The 18,026-nt window shown below is 46.1% G+C and overlaps 1 protein-coding gene across 7 annotated transcripts in view; it reads left to right on the top strand.

Annotated features, from left to right (window-relative positions):
• PACS2 (phosphofurin acidic cluster sorting protein 2) overlaps window positions 1–18,026 on the top strand; it is an 83,224-nt gene that overhangs the window by 14,136 nt on the left and 51,062 nt on the right. For all 7 annotated transcript variants that reach the window (XM_074906820.1, XM_074906816.1, XM_074906817.1 and 4 more), the window contains one exon: window positions 15,227–15,314. In XM_074906820.1, coding sequence (XP_074762921.1) covers window positions 15,227–15,314 — 88 coding nt within the window. The remainder of the gene's footprint in view (window positions 1–15,226; window positions 15,315–18,026) is intronic.

Here is an 18,026-nt window from a genome sequence, read left to right as displayed (position 1 = left end):
CCTTGCTTCCACTAGGTTGTTGTATTTCTCTCTGGTGTTGGTCAGATTTGCTGATGGTTCATATTTTAGCTGGGAAGAATGCCCCTTGTTGGGATTCTGGTATGTCTGTATACAATCAAAAATGTTGAGTGGGCTGGGAATAGCTTCCAGTAAAGTTGTATCTGTTTCTTGGAGCTCTTTTGTTTGGCAGAAATTCCTTTCTTTACTCTCCCCCTTCCCATCCCCCTGACAGCCCACCTATTTTCTACAAGGACAAACTGAGGTATAATTCACAATTGTGACTGAAGTGAAAAATGCACAGCTGCAAATGCATTTTTAAATGATACTTCGTTGTTAAGACATCTCTCTGAACAGGTTCATTTCCAGTAGCCAAGTGATCAGAATGTGGTAACAAAGAGGATTTTGTTGAAAACACTTGACTGATTTTTATCAAGCTCTGAGAATGTTTTGACCACTTGCTGCTTTTGAGTGCAGATAGCAAGTATCTGGAGCAGGGTAGATCCACAGTGGGGAAATACATTAGATATGTCCCTGAGAAAAGGTTATATAGTTGCGTTTCCTTTCCTCTCCCCACATTGTATTGTAGAAATCATATGATGGAGTACAATAAAGGACACATTAGACAAAAGTTTTATTGATGTTTGAAGCATCAGGAATATCCAGCCTTGTATGCTGCAGCTCTCCTCTACCTTCCCACTGAATGAACACATCTTGCAACTCTGGATCCATCAGACTTTTGATGCTTTTGTGATTCCTTGCTTTTTATGGTGCATAAACAAAACCCTGCAACTGGAAGCTGCAGGCATACTGTATTCTGTCACAGTCACTATGGCCTAGTGTTGCCAGGATTTGGTATGGGGCTGACTGAATCACAACCATGCCAAGAGCCAATGTCTGTTTATAGGTAAGTTAAAATAGATTTATTGGCATCCAAGACATCAAAGGCTTGTACCAGTTTAAAGGCAGAATTTGGTATAGCTTAGTGTGAACAATTCTCTAATCTCTAGAAATTCAACTGTTTGTTTCTTGTCTCTTGAACAGTGAATTCAGGGGTCTTCTCTAGCTCTTGTTTCTGTGTTTTCTGTCCTCTGCCAGCAGACTGCTGCTGCTCCTGCTGACAGTCTCCTGGGCTGTCCTGGTTCCAAATGATCACCAGATTTTCTAAGCTATTGCATGAGTAATTTTGGGCTCTTCTCTTGTGAGTGAATTCACACTCTCCACCAGCCCTCCAGGAGGACCTACTCTGAGTAGAATCTAATCTGTGTTTGAGATGGTACATCTGCAAACAGGACCCAGCTGAGTATTGGTCCTGGGGGGACCATCTGTCTCTGCAGTGTTCTTGCTGATTCAGGTGTGAAAACAGAAATAACTTAGTAATTTTTAGTTATATGAACATTTACATAGGGTCAGAATTCTCATACATATATAACATGTGCAAATCTCTTAGTGAAACAGTTGTAGCATGCTCTCTCCTTGGCTCCAGTGTTTCCCTTCAGCTGGTTTTGAGGTGCTTGTTACGAGCTGACCTTTGCTTCACAGTGGTAGAAATTAAGGCTCAAAATAAACACCTGGGGAATGGTAGCAAATCTACTCTGGCTCCCTGGAGAGCTCTGGCTCACCAGGATTGTGAGAGCCCCCCAAAACACTCTTCTTGTTCTCTCTCTGTGGGGAAATATGATTTCTTCAGAGACATGGATTTGACTGCCTTGGTGCTGACTATCATGCCACATCATGGCCTGGGAGACTTCTTGCAAATTACATACAAAATCTTAAAATGAAAGGCATTATTCTACTATTTGTAAGATGTGAAAAGGTAGGGATGGCCTCTCTGTGGCTTCAGCGTAAGTACCCAGGCTCCAAAGGAAAAGAACATGAGGGTTGGTGGATTTATACTGACTGCCCTCTAACAGATGGGCACAGAGAAGGGGGTTTAATGTTTTACAGGTACCCCAGCAGAGAATTTCTTGCATCACCCTTTTAAATCACGGCTCAGTCTGCTAGATGTGGAACATTTCACAGCTTTAAAAAATATGATGTTTAGTAGATTATTTATCTCTTAGTGTATTTGAGTCTATTGGTGAAAAATCTCAGCAGTCGGAAACATATAATGTACGTAAGTACATTTAATGTATGACTAGCCATAGGCACAGATGCAAAGTTTTATATGCTTGGTATTAGCTGTAGTCATGGGGTGAAAATCAGAGGTTGAGTGTGGTCTTCTGAGGAGGACATAAAATTAAGGATAAATCCCATCCTGATGGTTGAAAAAATGTTGTGGTACTTGTCTGTGTCTCATCCCCACTGATGATCCTCAGCTGTTTCTGTGACAGAAATACTTTTTGACAGCCTGAGTATATATACACCTCCTTTCAGGATGCTCCTTGCTTCATCCATAAACAGGAGTGCTGACCACAAAATGATGCTGATACCTATTCCTTGCTCTCAGCAGCACCATCATGTGAGTGTTAGCTGATTGTATCAGGCAAAGGTATTAGAAGATAATTTTTTCAGGGAGCTGAGACTGGTCTGGCTGTAGAGTTTGGTTTCCATGTGTGATCTAATGGTGTGATCCTGTTCACAAATGGAGTAACTCTGTCTTAATGCTGGATAGGCTCCTTGGTAATCCCTCCCAGCAGTGAACCTTAATATCATGCTGAGGAAGAGCCACCTTGTGTCTGGCCTACGCCTGTTCATGCCTCATTTACCTCCGTCTCCTTATTCTGTAGATCATCTATAGTTTATCTTGATAAATCTGGGTTCAGTGGGAGCTCGTAGACCTGATGAAAGGTTGTGGGGACTGAATGCATTATGATTGTTATAAATTACTTTTTGTTTTATTGTATATATTCAGCATTAGAAATCTTACTGGGGGCTAAAACAAGTTCTAGGCAGTGAAGACTAGCATCGTGGAGCGCCTTGTGTCAATCACATCTTACTGTTTTGTTGGTTTACACAGGTCACTCTGATATTTTATAAATATTCTTGACAAATTGAATTAACAAGTTCAGACTTGCTTTGCTGCTCCCTTATTGCTTTCAAGAATGAAGTATCACTAGCAATGATGCTGAAGAAATGTAGTATCTAAATCATCTTGAATCTCTGTTTGCCAGCTCCACTTCTGACAGCTGCTGAAGAGGTTTAGAGTATTAAGGAAATGCAAATGTTTCTCTGGAGCAAATCACTGGTTGTGCCCACCACTGCAAGTGTTTGGCACTAGTGGTTCTTCTGGACTCCTTTAGTAAAAGTCATGGTTCCTTTTTTCCATGATAAACTTAAAGGTGATGTAAGCTTTCAGAAAAGATGGTAAGCAAATCTGAGTTGCCAGGTTTTCTCACTTTTGCATGAGAAATGCAGTGAAATCTCAGTCACGAGGGGTTTTTACAGAAAATAAAAAGATAAAAATTTCCAAACCAGTGCTTTCCTTTTTAGTAGCGGCTCTTTAAAGTAGAGCATACAGAATATATTTAGATGTGAAGAGAAAGATTGTGGTGGTGGGAGACATTTTGAGATCACCTGGAGACTGGGAGTTTCCCTAAAGGCAGCTGCTCTTACTGAGAGGAGATCAGAAGTGCTCTGAAAACCTGAGTTGTTTGCAACCCCCTGCAAGGTCCGGCAATGCATCTCCCGTCCATCCTTCAGGCCATACAGACAGCCTGGTGATGTGGGTTCCTTCCTGCTCGGGTATCTCCTCAGAGCTGCCGGGGGCAGGGGGGGGGCGGCGACGGGGCGACGACGACAGACGTCTCATGCAGCCTCTGTCAATGCAAAATCTGCTGCTGCTGCCACTGTAAAGTAACCTCCATGGGTTGGCTTTAAAGACTACAAGAGATCCTAGTTTCTGTTCATTAGTGCACTTTTGGTGCGTCCTGTAGTTTTCAAGACCTTTGGTGGAGAGCTTGTGCTGTGCTTGACAGCAGGCTAGGTACTGCACTCTGTAAGCCTTTTCAGTTGGGCTGGTTTTGGAAGTTAAAAGTATTGCTTCTGGTTACTGCTGAAGTTCCATCCCTGTCAGTAGTGGTGGTAGTTTCATGTCAGCCATCTCATTCTTGCATCAACCTGGGTAATGTGGTTAAATATTTGGCTTTTAGAATCTCACTAGATTCCTTATTCTTGTTCTTTGGTGATTTCCTTTCCAGCTTATCTGTGCTCTTCTGAGCATTCCAGAAGACAGCGTGCAAATGAGCAAGTGCTGGCCAGAATATTTGATGGAAGAAATGAAAGGAATAGGTGCCAGAGCACAATGCAGCTTCAACCAAAGCATCAAGAGGCATTTCTTTCCTTGAAGGGAGCACTGAACACTTGCATTTTCAGTACTTTTTTGACTACTGTTAATATTGCAAAGCTCCTCTAAGTTTGCCACTTCTTTTCTGGGGAGACAAATGTGCAAGGGATAGTACATTTCAGCTCTTTACTCTCGATGTTTTGTTCCAGTTTTAGGGATGTTAACCAGTGTTTCCAATGTGTTTAATGTTGAATAGAGTTCTCCAGCTTTAGTGGCAGGATCCGGAGTTCTTTGTGAATTATATTTAGTGCTGATGGAGGCTGCTTTGTTAGCTGTGTTTTGTTGCCTTGTAAAAACTGGCACCATTCAAATCTAAATAATTGCTTCTGGGAAAGAAGAACCCTCCTTTTATAACTCTTCTAATGTGTTTGATTTGGAAACAGCCTTTGAATTGTGGCCGGAGAGCAAATCGGTTGTCAGCATTGCAGTCAGTCCCCTGTTTGAAGCACCTGTGCCCAGATGAGCTGGTGCTGTGGGGCTCTGAGGAGCTTGGTGCTTGTGTGCCAGCCATGGTGCTGTCAGAACAAACGTCTGAGGTGCTGCATGTGTCATGCAGGGTGTTTGGTACAGCTGCAAAAATTACGCTTTGTGGAGCTGGTGGTTCTAGTAACCTTCCTTCTGACCTGCTGTTGAATACAGTGGGGTGTGGAGTTGCAACTTTCCCTTTGCTGCTCCTTCCCTGTGGTTCAGGTTGGTAGTGCTTTATTTTTGGAACCTCTGCATACTGGAAAGAAATCATACTTTGGGGTGCTAACTAGTTCTCATCTTGCACAGTGAGAATTGTGCAAAAAAATTATGTTTCTGGCTTGAGTAACAAATTCTGATATTTCTTTTACTGTCATCCCATTCGTTTCTGGAGTCGGAGGGGGAGGGAGCAGGGATTAAACATGGGGCTGTTAAAGGAACAGTGTAGATGATTGGCTCTGGGATGTATTGGGGTGGCTGGCTGCACATGCTGATGTGGAACAGGGCCAGAATGGCAGGCTTTGACAGACTTGCCGCTATAAGAACAGCGTTGGGATCTGGGAATTGTTCTACTCTGAAAGCAAGCCTGCCAACAAGATGCTTTGCATGTTTGATTGCTGTGCTGGCTAATACCAAACGTACCATCAAAGTTCACAAATGTTTTTTGCTGCTGCTGGCCCCTCTGCCTTTACCCTTACAGGACATTTTGAGTTCTTGGTAGAAAAGCAAGCCGCCATTTGGGCTCTAAATTGTGCCTGTGTGGTTGTCCCATCTTGTTTATTTCGGGCTGTATTGCAAACTTCACAAACAAAACCCTCTTCATCTGGAACTTGATGCAGCTGTTTTAAATCAAGGTTACGGAATGGTGGTCTGTTACAAATGGGCCACCTGCCCTGGCTTTGATGCCTTGAGTCCAGGTGGGCCTGCAAGGGAAAAGCGAGCCTAAAAACAAACACAAAAACCCACCTCTAAAGTTAGTTTTAAAAACCTCCTATAACGGTTTTCAGAAAGTCTTTTTATTCAGAGTGATGCAAGGTGGTTGTCTTTCACAGAAGCACCAAGTCTTAAGAATTACATGCCATCAGGATCTTGTGTTTGACTGGGAGGGCCACGTGTCTTGACTTTCTCGGGCACCGGGAAGCATTTGGAGATGGTTGAATGAGAAGTAATTTGATGCGACCCATGGTGTGAACCTGTCTGGTTGCTGGAGTGACAGGCTGTTCAGCTCGCCTCTGCATCAGAAGGTGTCGTGGAAGCTGTTTGAAATGGAGAGGAATAAGGCAGTGATGTGGCAAATCGTTCATGCCCTAAGAGTAAGCCTGGATTTGGGTACACCAAAAAGCCATCTGTTTTCCCTTGACTGTTTTCTTAGCTGGAGGCTTTGAGTCCTGATTTCTCATGATGAAGAGATCACAGTGACAAGTAACCTGAGCAGAACTGAGCTCTTCATTACAAGCTCTTCTGACATAGGCCTGAAGTCAAGGCTCCTGTTGGTAGTTTTTTCCCCTTAATAAGGTCCTTTGAGGGCTGATTACAGGCAAATGAGAAGACCAGGATATTTCAGGCTGAGTCCTGGCCTCTAATGACTTGCAGGCCTTAGGGACAGTATGTGCTGTGGCTGGGGCTGCAGTGGCTCCCTGGGGCACCAAGTGGCTAAGAGGAGAGAGCAGGGCAGCAAGCTCTTGCTGTGGGCCATTCAGCAGTGGGAACGAAAAAGCAGAGTTGCACCTAGTGTTTTGAAAGTAGTCAAGGGCAAGAGTGCTTGGAGACCTATTCTTCCTGTTATAAAAAAGAAAATGCCGAATACTAAACCAGAGTGGCTGGTGCAGCACCTCCCTCTGAATCTGCCTGCACTCAGGTACTCGCTGGCTCCTTGCTGCCGAGTGCATACAGGCTTGGAATGGTGCAGGGGAGCTGCTGGAGAAGGGGTCGTTTGGAGAACAGAGTTCTTGCCGCAGTAGTGAAGGAAGATTTGACATCAGACTGTTCTGGAGGGGAGTGGGGAGGACCAAGCAGGCTGTTGGAGGAGTTGGTCTCATTTGTTGAGTGGTTGTGGGGAGCTGGTGACGTTCGGGCTGTGACATCCCTAGTTGCTGTGGAGACATTGCAGCTCCCAACCTGCCGCTGCTGCGTTTGGGGATGCTGTGCTCCTGGTTGAGGCATGGGTGTGGTGGGGAGAGAGTGAGGGTTATCATCCAGGCAAGGCACGTGCTGGAGAAAACATGTGCCTTGAGGCATTTTCTTTAACCCTTTCATCTCACTGACTGGTGCCTCTATAACAGAGCTAGCTAGCTAGCTAACGGAGCTGCAAGGATCTCCTTGGGTGTGTGCTGGAAGTCTAGGTGCTGTCTTTGTTCTTGCAGCCAGCTGCAGCACTCTCAGCTTGGGAGGGGGATGCTGGTACAACTGAAGGCAGAGATGCGTTGCTCCGTGCTTGGTGGCAAGCTGTGGACAGATCAGGAAGCCTTTAGCTCTGATGGTCCTTATCATCTGTTGGCTACTTCGTGCAGCTCCTGCTAGTCCCAGAGGGTTCAGGGACAGATGGGAAGGACTCCTGGCAGGCAGGGAGAGCGTTCCTATAGCATGCCTGGAATAGCCTATCCCAGTGTGACAAGCACTGCTGTCTGGGGCAGGGGGCCAGCGAGGAGAGGGCAGGTTGCATAAGGAAGGCATGCAAGGGAGAGGGGGGTGAGCCAGGGCCGGGAGGGCTGCTGGGTTTGTTCCAGCTGTGAAGGTCTCTACTCTTCATCCCCTACCCCCCCAATTTGCTCTTGCATTCCTCCTCCCAGAGTCTCCTTTTGGTTTGGGGTGTGATTCATTTGCCCATCTGTGTATATGCTCTTGCGCCAATCTGTAAGGCATGTGGTGGGAGGTGCCCTCCACCCTGGCTGGCTCGCATAAGCTAAGTGGGTTGTGCCATTGTTTTGTTGCTGGCTATCTAAGAAATGAAGCCCTAGCTACAGAAATGGCTTGAGCAGCCCCCATCCTAAAGGCTCCCCCTCCCTGAGATATGTTACTTTTACTGCTCTCATTAGGTGCTCTAATGGAGACTGGCATTTCAGTGCTGTGAGCCTTTCTGGGCGAGAGGCTTTGCTGCAGTGCATGGGTGTTTCGTGCAAGCTTCTTAGAGCAATAGCTACAACTGGCCTTTGGTCAGATGGATGTGGCCATGCCTGGCCTGTCTCCATCTTGCTGCTTGTTCCTTGGTGGTGGTGTCTCTGGTTACTCCAGCTATTACCATATTAATGCAACAAATATCAGTGTTTGTGTCATCTGTAATACAGAAAATGTAATCCTGATGGTTTGTCAAAGGAACCTCAACTGTGAATAAGCTTTTTGTTTACTTTTGTCTTTAAAGCTAACAAAGCACCTTCTAAAACCGCTGATCAAACCTAATCCACTAGTACCATAAGGTCTTTCTTTGATTCTCACTTTGGTGCCAGGATGCTGTGCAATCCTGGTGTTCTGGATGCTGGGTTTGGAAGAGACAAACCAGGAGAGGTGTATCTAACTAGACTTGTGCCTGTGCTTGACTTTGCAGGCAACATGGTGTGAAAACATAGGTGAGTTCACCTAACTCCTTTGCACTCCATTGCCTGAGAAGAAGACCTAATCCCTGCTTTGTGCTTGGTTTAGTTTTTAATTTTTTTTTCCTCTCTAAGTCATCCTGTAAAGGGATTTGAAACCATCAAAATGAAGAATGAGAAGCCAAATATATAGCAGTGTGTGTAAGAACTCTGGTCCTGGCTGAGGTCAACAGATGCGTGAAGAGAGCTGCTTCTGCTCTCACTGAAATGACTTCTTAAGGGGAGAAAAAAGCTACTGTTTCTCGGTAACACAGTTCAGAGCATGTACCTCAACGTGAGTGGTTGCTGACAGGCTGATTTCCTGCCGCTGTGACTTGGAATTCATTAGGTGTCATCCAGGTAGTCAGAATAGAGTGTGATACAGCTGCCAGCTTTCACAAGAAACTTTGCTTGGCTACCTGAACAGTATGTGGAGATATAGCTTTAACCCCTATGGGCTTCACCAGCATCTCTGCTCTTCAGTAGTGCCCTTTCCTTTCCTGACTACTGAAGTTCTACGAAAGAAGTGCCAGTGGAATATGTAAACTCTGTGTTTTGTGAGCCAGGGTTGTTTGGCTTGCAGGGATCCTGATCCCTTTCTGCCTTGGGTGAGTGCCCTAGAGCCAGCAGGCAGTGTCTTATCCCACTGAAGGAAGACATCTCTCAGCATTTTCCAATGGGTATGTCGTATTGGAGTATCTAAGCTCAGATCTGCTCTAATCCTTGGTTATATTAACTGCATGCTGCTCCTCAAATAGTAAATGTGCCCATGCAGAATTCTAAAATCTTTTTAAAATTATGCGGGTCTGCAAAATTTTGACACACATGCCCCCCCCTTTTCCATGTTCCATTTGGAGCAGGTGTATTTGTAACATATTTGAGGTGAGGAGGACAGTATTTCAGCTGTGAAAGGATAGTGTCTGGCTATGTATGTGTGTCCTTTTGAGGTCCTGGATAGTCTGTTGCATAAACTAAGCTGCCATCCTCTTACCTGTCTGGATGAGACTTGCTTGCTACAGCATTTCTATGGATCTTGGTCTCTAGAATCTTAAGAGCTTAATTCTCTGTATTAATACTGAGAAGAGGATTTCAAGATCCTTGAGAACAACAATGAAAATACTTGCTCTGCATTTGTTTCCTGGCTTCTTAAAGCTTACTTGAAGGGATCTGTAGCCAAAACAGCTGGCTAAAGGTTGCCATTTAGCTTTGTGCTGAGTGTGAATGAAGGAGAGTAAGCAGAGACTAATTTAGGTCTACTGTGGTTTTGCAAGTTACTCAGGTAATGTTTCTGGCATGACAGAAATTGGGGTGCTTGACTCTTGTCTTCTCATTTAATCTCTTCTTGCCTTGGAGTTTAGCCAAGAATGAGACTGAGATTAGATCATTTTGAGGGAAGACTCATAATCTTTGGAAAGTAAAGAAGCACTCTTCCTGTCGCTTCTACCATTGCTACCCTTGCCTGGAGGCCCCACTCTGATGCTTCAGTGACATTAGAGGACAGCTCATCTCCCCCACTTTCTGCCCCAGCTGACTCCTAGGCCAGTACAGAGCCCTGCCTTTAGCGTGTAAGTGCAGCAATGAGTACATCCATGTGGTGTCTTTTATTTCCTAGGCATGTGTGAAGCAGGCATAAGAAACTGCTCATGCAATGTGTTCATACCTTACTTAAGCATCTGTCTCTGAAAAATGCTGTGCAGGGTTTCTCACTCTGGCCTCTCCTGCACAGGCACCCCTGTAGCTATGTGCAGAATGGCTGTTTGTCTGGGCAAGTGTGTGTGTAGGCAGGTGTCTCCCTCCACTTCTCCTTCAGGTGGCTCACAATTTATTTGGGGGCTGACTTGGGTATACAGTGTCAGCTCAGAGCAAAACACTCAGAGGTGAGGTTGAATGCATTGGGGTAGGAGGCTGAAATAACTTGGGTGAGGTGAAACTGTCCAGTGACCACATGGAGACCAATTCCTTATAACCATTGGCTGATTGAAATTTACAGACCTTGGAGGGGAGAGTGTTTCTGCCATGAAACACTTCGTCTACGAACAATGTCTTCACAGCATTTAACCTGGACAAAGGGTATCCATATAGTGAGTTTTGGCCACAACAACCCCCAGCAGTTCTACAGGCTTGGGGAGGAGTGGCTGGAGAGCTGCCAGTCAGAGAGGGACCTGGGGGTGTGATTGACAGCCGGCTGAACAGGAGCCAGCAGTGTGCCCAGGGGGCCAAGAAGGCCAATGGCATCCTGGCTTGTGTCAGCAATAGCGTGGCCAGCAGGGACAGGGAAAGGGATCTTATCCCTGTACTCATCACAGGTGAGGACTGTGTTCAGTTTTGGGCCCCTCACTACAAAAACGACATTCAATTACTCAAGCGTGTCCAGAGAAGGGCAATGAAGCTGGTACAGGGTCTGGAGCACATGTCGTACGAGGAACAGCTGAGGGAACTGGGGGTGTTTAGTCTGGAGAAGGGGAGGCTGAGGGGAGACCTCATCGCCCTGTACAGCTACCTGAAAGGAGGCTGCAGAGATCTGGGGATGAGCCTCTTTAACCAAATAATAAGGGATAGGACAAGAGGTAATAGCCTTAGGTTGCACCAGGGAAGGTTTAGACTAGATGTCAGGAAGTATTTCTTTAAAGAAGGGGTTGTTAGGCGCTGGAATGGGCTGCCCAGGGAGGTGGTGGAGTCTCCATCCCTGGAGGTGTTTAAGAGTAGGATTGACATAGTGCTGAGGGATATGGTGCAGTTGGGAAATGTTAGTGCTAGGTTAATAGTTGGACTAGATGACCTTCAACGTCCTTTCCAATCTAGATGATTCTGTGATTCTGTGAGCTAGAGTCTTCCTGTCCCAGGTCCTATCTTGCACTTGGAGTCCCCTATAGCTGTGGATGCATATGTTATTATACTTGACTTCTAGGGGGCTTAATTAAAATACAGGTTTTTAATTTTTACTTCCTGTTGATTCAACTATCTCTGCGTGAACGAGGTCTCAGTGCAATTACTGTGCTCCCTGTGGAGAAACAGACATTTAATTCAGTGAGGCAGACTTTCTTGGAGGGGGTTTATTTTCCTGTTCTTCCTACTCAGACAGATGAAAAAGCAAAACATCCAGTGAGTAAGAATGCAATACTTTATTTGGTTGTTCTGGATGTGTTTGCTGGATCTTGGTTTCTAAAATGTTATGTTCTTTGCAGATAACTACCTCCTTGAGCAAAGAGCTGGTAATGAAGCTGTTTAGCGCAACTTGCATTAGCAGGGTGAGTCGAAACCATTGGGTCAGGTCCAGGTTTCCTCTTTAAAACTGTGTTCTTGCAGCAATGATGTAAAAAGATGGAGACTTTTATTCTTGTAGAACGCATTAAGTTGTCTCATGATTTGTTAACCTGAGAGGGGTCAGACAAGTACCTTGTACCTCTTCACCATGGGGGGACATGTGTGACTGGAGGGGATGCAAGCTCCTCAGCAGGCACTGCCTGCTGCTGTATTGGACCCAGCTGTGCCCCTAGCGGGGACATCTACTATGAACCTTGAAAAAAGGGTGGAAATCTTGGCTCTCAGATTTCCATTGCCCTTATTTAACACTGCTTTGGCTAACTTAGTGCTTTTGCTGGCTTAACTTTCCGTGTGCAATCGTAGGTCACTGCTGAAACAAACATGCAAAGACAGGGTTTGTCTGCACCTCCTGTATTGCAGTCTCAGGCTTTTTATAGACTGCTCAAAATACTTCGGGCTCTTTCAGCTCCAGACTTGAAGCTTCCTCAGTTCCCCTTGTGTGTGTGTTCTAGGTTATTTAGTCTGTGTTCACAGAGATCTTGTATGTATGTATGTATTAGAAACTTCCAAGTGTAACCTTGTTCTATTTTTAGCTCTTTCCAGGTCCACCTGTGCCTGTCCTGTTTTTTCTTACTCATGTTTAATCTTAACAGGCTTGTTGATAGAAATGTTTTGTGAGACCAGTCCCCTTCCTGGTCCCTGAGACTTGACAGAAGTACAGCAAAACCTAGTCAAAAGATAAGTGTATGGAAGGAGGTGCTGCCTTTATCAGAGGCAGTTATGGCTGACAAATCCTTGCTTTACCTGCAGGTGTGAGTGGTTCAGAATCCTTCTGCTGGCAGCAGGGGCACCATGCTGTCTCTGGGCAGCGACATGCTTCGATTATGCCTTTTCATGATTATTTGAGTAAGGTATGGCCCCTTTCTGCCACATATTCTGAAGGTTGCTTTGATTTGTAAGATGCAAACTTAGACTGAAGACCTGGAACAACAAGTGTGTTGAGTGTAAGAGTGATTTGGTGGGATTTAAACTCTGTCTGATTTTTATTTCCCCCCAATAGAGAATATAAGCATTTTATTATTTTTGTTGAAGCGCCCTTTAGTACCAGTGGTCCAGCAATGGGGGATAAAGAAAGCAGATGTGTCCCGTGTCTTTTTTAACTGCTTTTGTTTTTCTGATCACTGTGAAGGAGGCTTTTAATTTTTATTTTAAAATTTTTTTTCCAAGCAGCAAGTGCCTTGCAGGGCTTGATCAAAGCTCATAAATGATGAATTGAAGGAATGCCTGGCGGAGAACAGAACGCCCTCCTTGTGCTCAGTTGCGTGAGAACACCATTGTTTTTTTCCCGTACCTTTTTCATCCTCGAGCTCAGGCTGGAGAGAAAAGGCCTTTGTTCCTTGCCCATCAGCTGAGACAATGCCAGTGTGTTGTCCTACCTCTGCTCTCAGCACCTGACTGGCCTGAGCTCTGTGGGTTTTGGCAAGCTGAGCACAATTGTTCTCCAGCTACAGTGTTACAGAGAAAACAAATGGCATTACAGCCTCTGTCCTCCAGATCCTGGCCTGGCTCCTTCAGGGTCTGCTTGCTGTTTTGTTCAGGATGGGGCAGGAAGGCTGGTGGCTTCCCCTGCTTCAGGGTTGAGGGGTGCAGCTTCCAGACTTCCAGTGCATGGGGGCACTTGCGCTTGCAGTTGAGCGTGCTGGCCTGTGCTTCCTGGCTTGGCTCACTCTGCCCGTGCGTGAAAGCGTGCTCAGTTTCCCCTCCGCCAGCCCAGCAGCAGCTGCAGCTGTCCTGCCTGCTTCTGCCATCCCTCCTCCAGCACCCAGCGCCTCCAGGCTCGCACGCTCTAGCACGTTTGTCTCGATGACACTGCGCACAGCTGTCAGTGGTGTGACGGGGGTAATGGAGGCACAGGCAGTCCCATTTTTTCCACCTTGTAATTTCTGTAGCATCTCTGGCTGTGCAGTTATCTGATGCAAAACTCTACAAAGGAGAGAGCTTTCAGTTCTCTTGGTTCTTGGGGGCTGACAGCAGGAACCAGTGCCTTGCAAATGGGCAGGGAGAGCAGATAGCTTGGGCTGGGGTGTGGAAGAGGCTGGCAAGGGCAGGTTTGGAGAGGTGCTCAAGTGAAGACTGTAAGAGCTAAGACTGGCTCTTCCCTGCTCCTAGCCTCGCGTGAGAAGGCAGAGTTCAGGCAGGGCCACAGGTATTCCTGGATGCGGTAGGCAGCAGTTACTTCAACATCTGCCACTGCCCCTGTCAGGAACAGCCTCTAGCTGCATCTCTCCTGCAGTTTTGCACCCAGGCTGGTTGTGTCTACCTTCTGGCATTGCAGCAAAGTAATGTTTCAACTTTCCTCTGTGGTGAAGGTGGTGGAGGTGCAAGTCACCTTTGCATTGGCAACTTGTCGGCTTCCTGGCACCATCATGGAGTCCTGTTGTTCGAGTGCAGGCTTCAGTCAGTGGCACTTGTGCTACTGCTACCTGGGCATGTACCAAAATCCAGCATCAGCAACCCTTCCCATCTACTTCTGGACTTGGCCCCTTCATGAACAGCTCTGTTGTTGTACTTTATTTGGGAGAAAGAGCTCTGCAACGGGTTTCAGAGTAGCCATGCAGAGGTTTGCTAACATCCCATGACAGAGGCCAAAGATACCCATGCAGTGGGGCTGGGACCTGACACAAAGGCAGTGTCAGGTCCTGGCCAGCATGAAGGTTGATGTCTAGTCACTAGTGCCCAGCTGGCAACTTTCTCTGGCCTCTGCTTTCCTCAGGCTGAGCTGTCTTTACTTCAAGTTGATATTTCCCTGAAGTTTGTTTCTGGGTGTGCCTTCATAATTAGACCAGCTGGTTGTAACTTCTGTGAAATTGTGACAGTACCAGTACTGCAGTCCGATTACTTCAGAGCCTTAACTTGGCTGCACCTAGTCCAAATTTTATCCCCTCCCAGGCTCTCTGTGCTGGAAGGCAGAAGTACAAACAGCTTTGACCAGAACAATGTAGCATTGCCTGGGTAAAGAATGTGATTTACTTGCATATGTGTGGCATGTGAAAGCCAGGGCCAGAGGGCACTGCTTGAGTCCTCTCTTTTCTTTTTTTTTTTTTTTTCCCATTAGAGACTCCTGAGCCACTTGCTAGCACTTTTGTTTGGGGGTGAGGAGGAGAACGTGTGGGTTGATAAGAGGAGGTGGGAGTGAGATCTTTGGGAGCCAAGAGCCTGAAACTGAAAAAGCCAACAGTCTAGGAAAGCTTTGTAGACAAGTTTAAAATTAGACTGACCCCGTGCTTTTATATTGCTGGAATTTAATTCCTCTGACCCTAAAGCTTTTGGTCTGACTCGGGGTGAGAGTTCCCAGGCTGTGGTGGGTTGAAGTCTGTGCTGTGAGGCACTCTTATGTGGCCATGAGCCTGTATCAAACAGAGATGTACCTCCTGTCCATCTCCTTGTATTTGTGAAAGGTTGGAGAAAGTCAGGTTGAAAAGTCAGGGAAGCCTCACACATTCCTGATGTCTTTATGTCTGTATCAGTGTAGCTTGCGTCCGGAGTCTGTTCGCCCTCGAACTGGGATACTGCTGTGTGTAAAAGCTGTTCAGAGCTTTCCCTTTTTCAGGCATGATTGTAACTGTTTCTCTTCTGTTCCCGTTTGCAGGTTGTGCAGCTTGACATTAAAGAAACTGGTAGTCTTAAAGGAATTGGATAAGGAGCTTATTTCTGGGGTCATTGCTGTCAAAATGCAGGTAATTGCTGCTCAGTTCAAAGAATTAAATGTGTTGTTTGGCTAAAAATACCTGCAGATGCCTAAACTGAGCTTCACCTCCACTTCAGGGTCTGTTGCAGCCACAGGCTTCCTCCCAGGTGCATCAGGGCATTCTGGATGTGCAGAGCATCTCATCTGATCCTTCCTCCATGTTCCTACTGTATTTCACTGTTGTAAGAATATTGTTCACTGAGGGTTCATCATGAGCTTATCTTTATGTAAAAATGCTCTTTAGAGATCATATGCTGTCACCTCTTCTTCCTGAGCTGTCACTAAATCCAAGCCTGCTTCTCTATTTAACATGCTCCAGCTTAATTTAGAGCTGAACACCTTGATAATTTGGTCCTGGTTTGGGGAGTTCGGGAGTCTGGGCATTCCTCTGCTATCGAGTCCAAGTAATTTCATAGCCAGGTGCTTGTCAGTGGATTTGTAGGGTGCCTGTATATTTTAATTTGTTTCCATAAAATACAGCTGTCATCCTAGGTAAATAACCCACTTCACAGCATACATTTGTGCCTTTTAATTAGGTGCCTATATGTAGGTCACGCTGCCTGGAGGCAGGCTGGGAAAGAAGGGGACTCATTTCCACAGTGTGTCACAGCATCAGTTCAGCTCACATGCTCTCACCACTACAAATGCTGAAGTACTTAATGAGTAAAAAGCCTAGCAGACCTATAAGTAGAAAATACTGTTAACTATGCTGAAAAGCAGTTGCTTTTCAAATAAAGAACCAGGCAAACCCCTGCAGAAAGCTGGTTGTGTCAAAGCACACAAAATCTAGCTTGGAAGGTGAAACCATGAAGGCCTTATGGTGCAAGAACATGCAGCTGAGGATTTAACTGGCATCTCTCAGCTCTGAGCAGTCCAGCTGGAGTAAAAATGTGTTCCTCTATGTTGGAGGTGGTTCACACACCCACAGCAGGGAGCAGAAAAGCAGGGAATTGTTTCACACACCTGGATTTGTGGGATCCTCAGAAGCAGCACAGCTATGGGTTCCCAGGTTGTCAGATACTGCTTACTAGGGCTGAAAACTTTCCATATGTTTGTACTCCTAGATGGCAGATGCATCACTGTAAGGGCCTGAGGCTTGTCAGTGAATGATCTTTGCCCAGAACGTGTCAGACTTGGGTTGGAGAGTTCAGTAACTTTTACTAGAGCAGACCCTTCTTTTCCTGTCCAGGTTACTGGTGACTGCTTACGCTTTTTATAGGTGAAAGTTTGCACCAGATCTGCAAGTCCAAAGAGAGTTTTAACACATGGGACTTTCTTGTCTATTTTGGGTACATGTTGTGATCTGCCTTGCTACAGTAGTTCAGATGCTGGAACCTGAGCAGTTCTTCTGCAGTCCTCTCCATGCCAGGACAGATCCTTGAAGAGCTGGAAGGCAGAAGGACTTACCCTGTTTGGGGTGCTCCTCTGCCAAGTCCCAGGCTGTAGCTCTCATCCCCAGGCCATCCTTATTTTTCCCTTGAAATGTCTGTCCAGTTGACCTAGAGGTGACAGTGGCTGGAATGACCACTGTCCCAGAGAGTGTCTCACCTTGGGTGTCCCTTGTGCTGGATCAGCACCCATATTTCTGTGTGATGTGCTGTTTATTGGTGGGTCAGTAGCACTGCAGATGTCTTGGACACAGGCAGAGTTGAAGCCCTGTTATTAAAAGTCCCGTTATAGCTTGCAGGTTATGATGATGATGCTGACAAACTCTTTCAGGGACACCTAATTTGTCAGCACTAAGGTTTCTGACATGGCTGTTGCTTAAAGCTGGTGATACTGGGTCATCAAATATATGATCTCTGTGAAATGGCTCACTGCCTTTGTATGGGGAATTGCAAGAGAGGTGTCAGACACTGGAGTCCTTCCAGAGGGGATGACTGAATTCAGATCGCCTGAGAGCATCTTGCCTGCATTTCCCGTGTCTCCTTGTAGCTTCCTGAACAGTTGTGTTCAAAGAGTTGTCAACCGTATTTCCCGAGCTGTTGCTCTATTTATCTGCTGCAATCTTTTAAAAGCAGCTATATTTGGCCTCTCATTAGATTTCGAGTTGCGTAACAAGTAAAGAAAGATTGCTGCCATTAGGAGCTTTGCACCAACGGAACAGATGCTGCTGTTGCCAGCAGCGAGGATAGCTGTGTTTTGCTTGCACGCATGCTGCTTTTCCTGGAGGGAGTGCTTCGGTTTTTCACCCTGCTCTGCTGTCTATTCTCTGATACGCAGAGCTTAGGCACCACTGCGTATCCACAGAGGAGCCACCCCTGTGTTGTGCAGGACCTGAGGCACCGCTGCAAATCACAGCATTTGCTCTGGCTGCCTGAGCGATGCCTTTGGGGAGGAAGGGATGTAAATGAGTGCTTGTCTCTCATCTCAGGATGCTATTTGGGGCTGATGTAGGCAGACCAGGTTTTCCTTTGGATGCAGCTAAGAGGTGTTTATCCTTCAGTCTGTCTCTGATTTCCCAGATGCTGTTTTTTGGAGAGCTACAGTTCTGTGCTTCTGGGAGATCAGTCTGGACAAAGCCAGATCTGCAGCCTCAGCAGAACATTGAGCCAGGGACCTCTGAAACTTGCCTCTGTGTTTGAACAGTGCAGAAGGATTTGCTAGGCAGCCGTCTGTCATGCTTTTCTGCTCGTTTTCCCTGAAACATTCCCTGAAATTAAATGCTCACACAGTTAATAGCCAAGTAACTCAGCATATG

This window comes from Athene noctua, chromosome 5 (assembly GCF_965140245.1).
Source record: "Athene noctua chromosome 5, bAthNoc1.hap1.1, whole genome shotgun sequence".
NCBI classification, from domain to species: domain Eukaryota; kingdom Metazoa; phylum Chordata; class Aves; order Strigiformes; family Strigidae; genus Athene; species Athene noctua.
The sequence above is the reverse complement of the archived record's forward strand: the minus strand, read 5'-3'. Positions and strand labels throughout refer to the sequence as shown.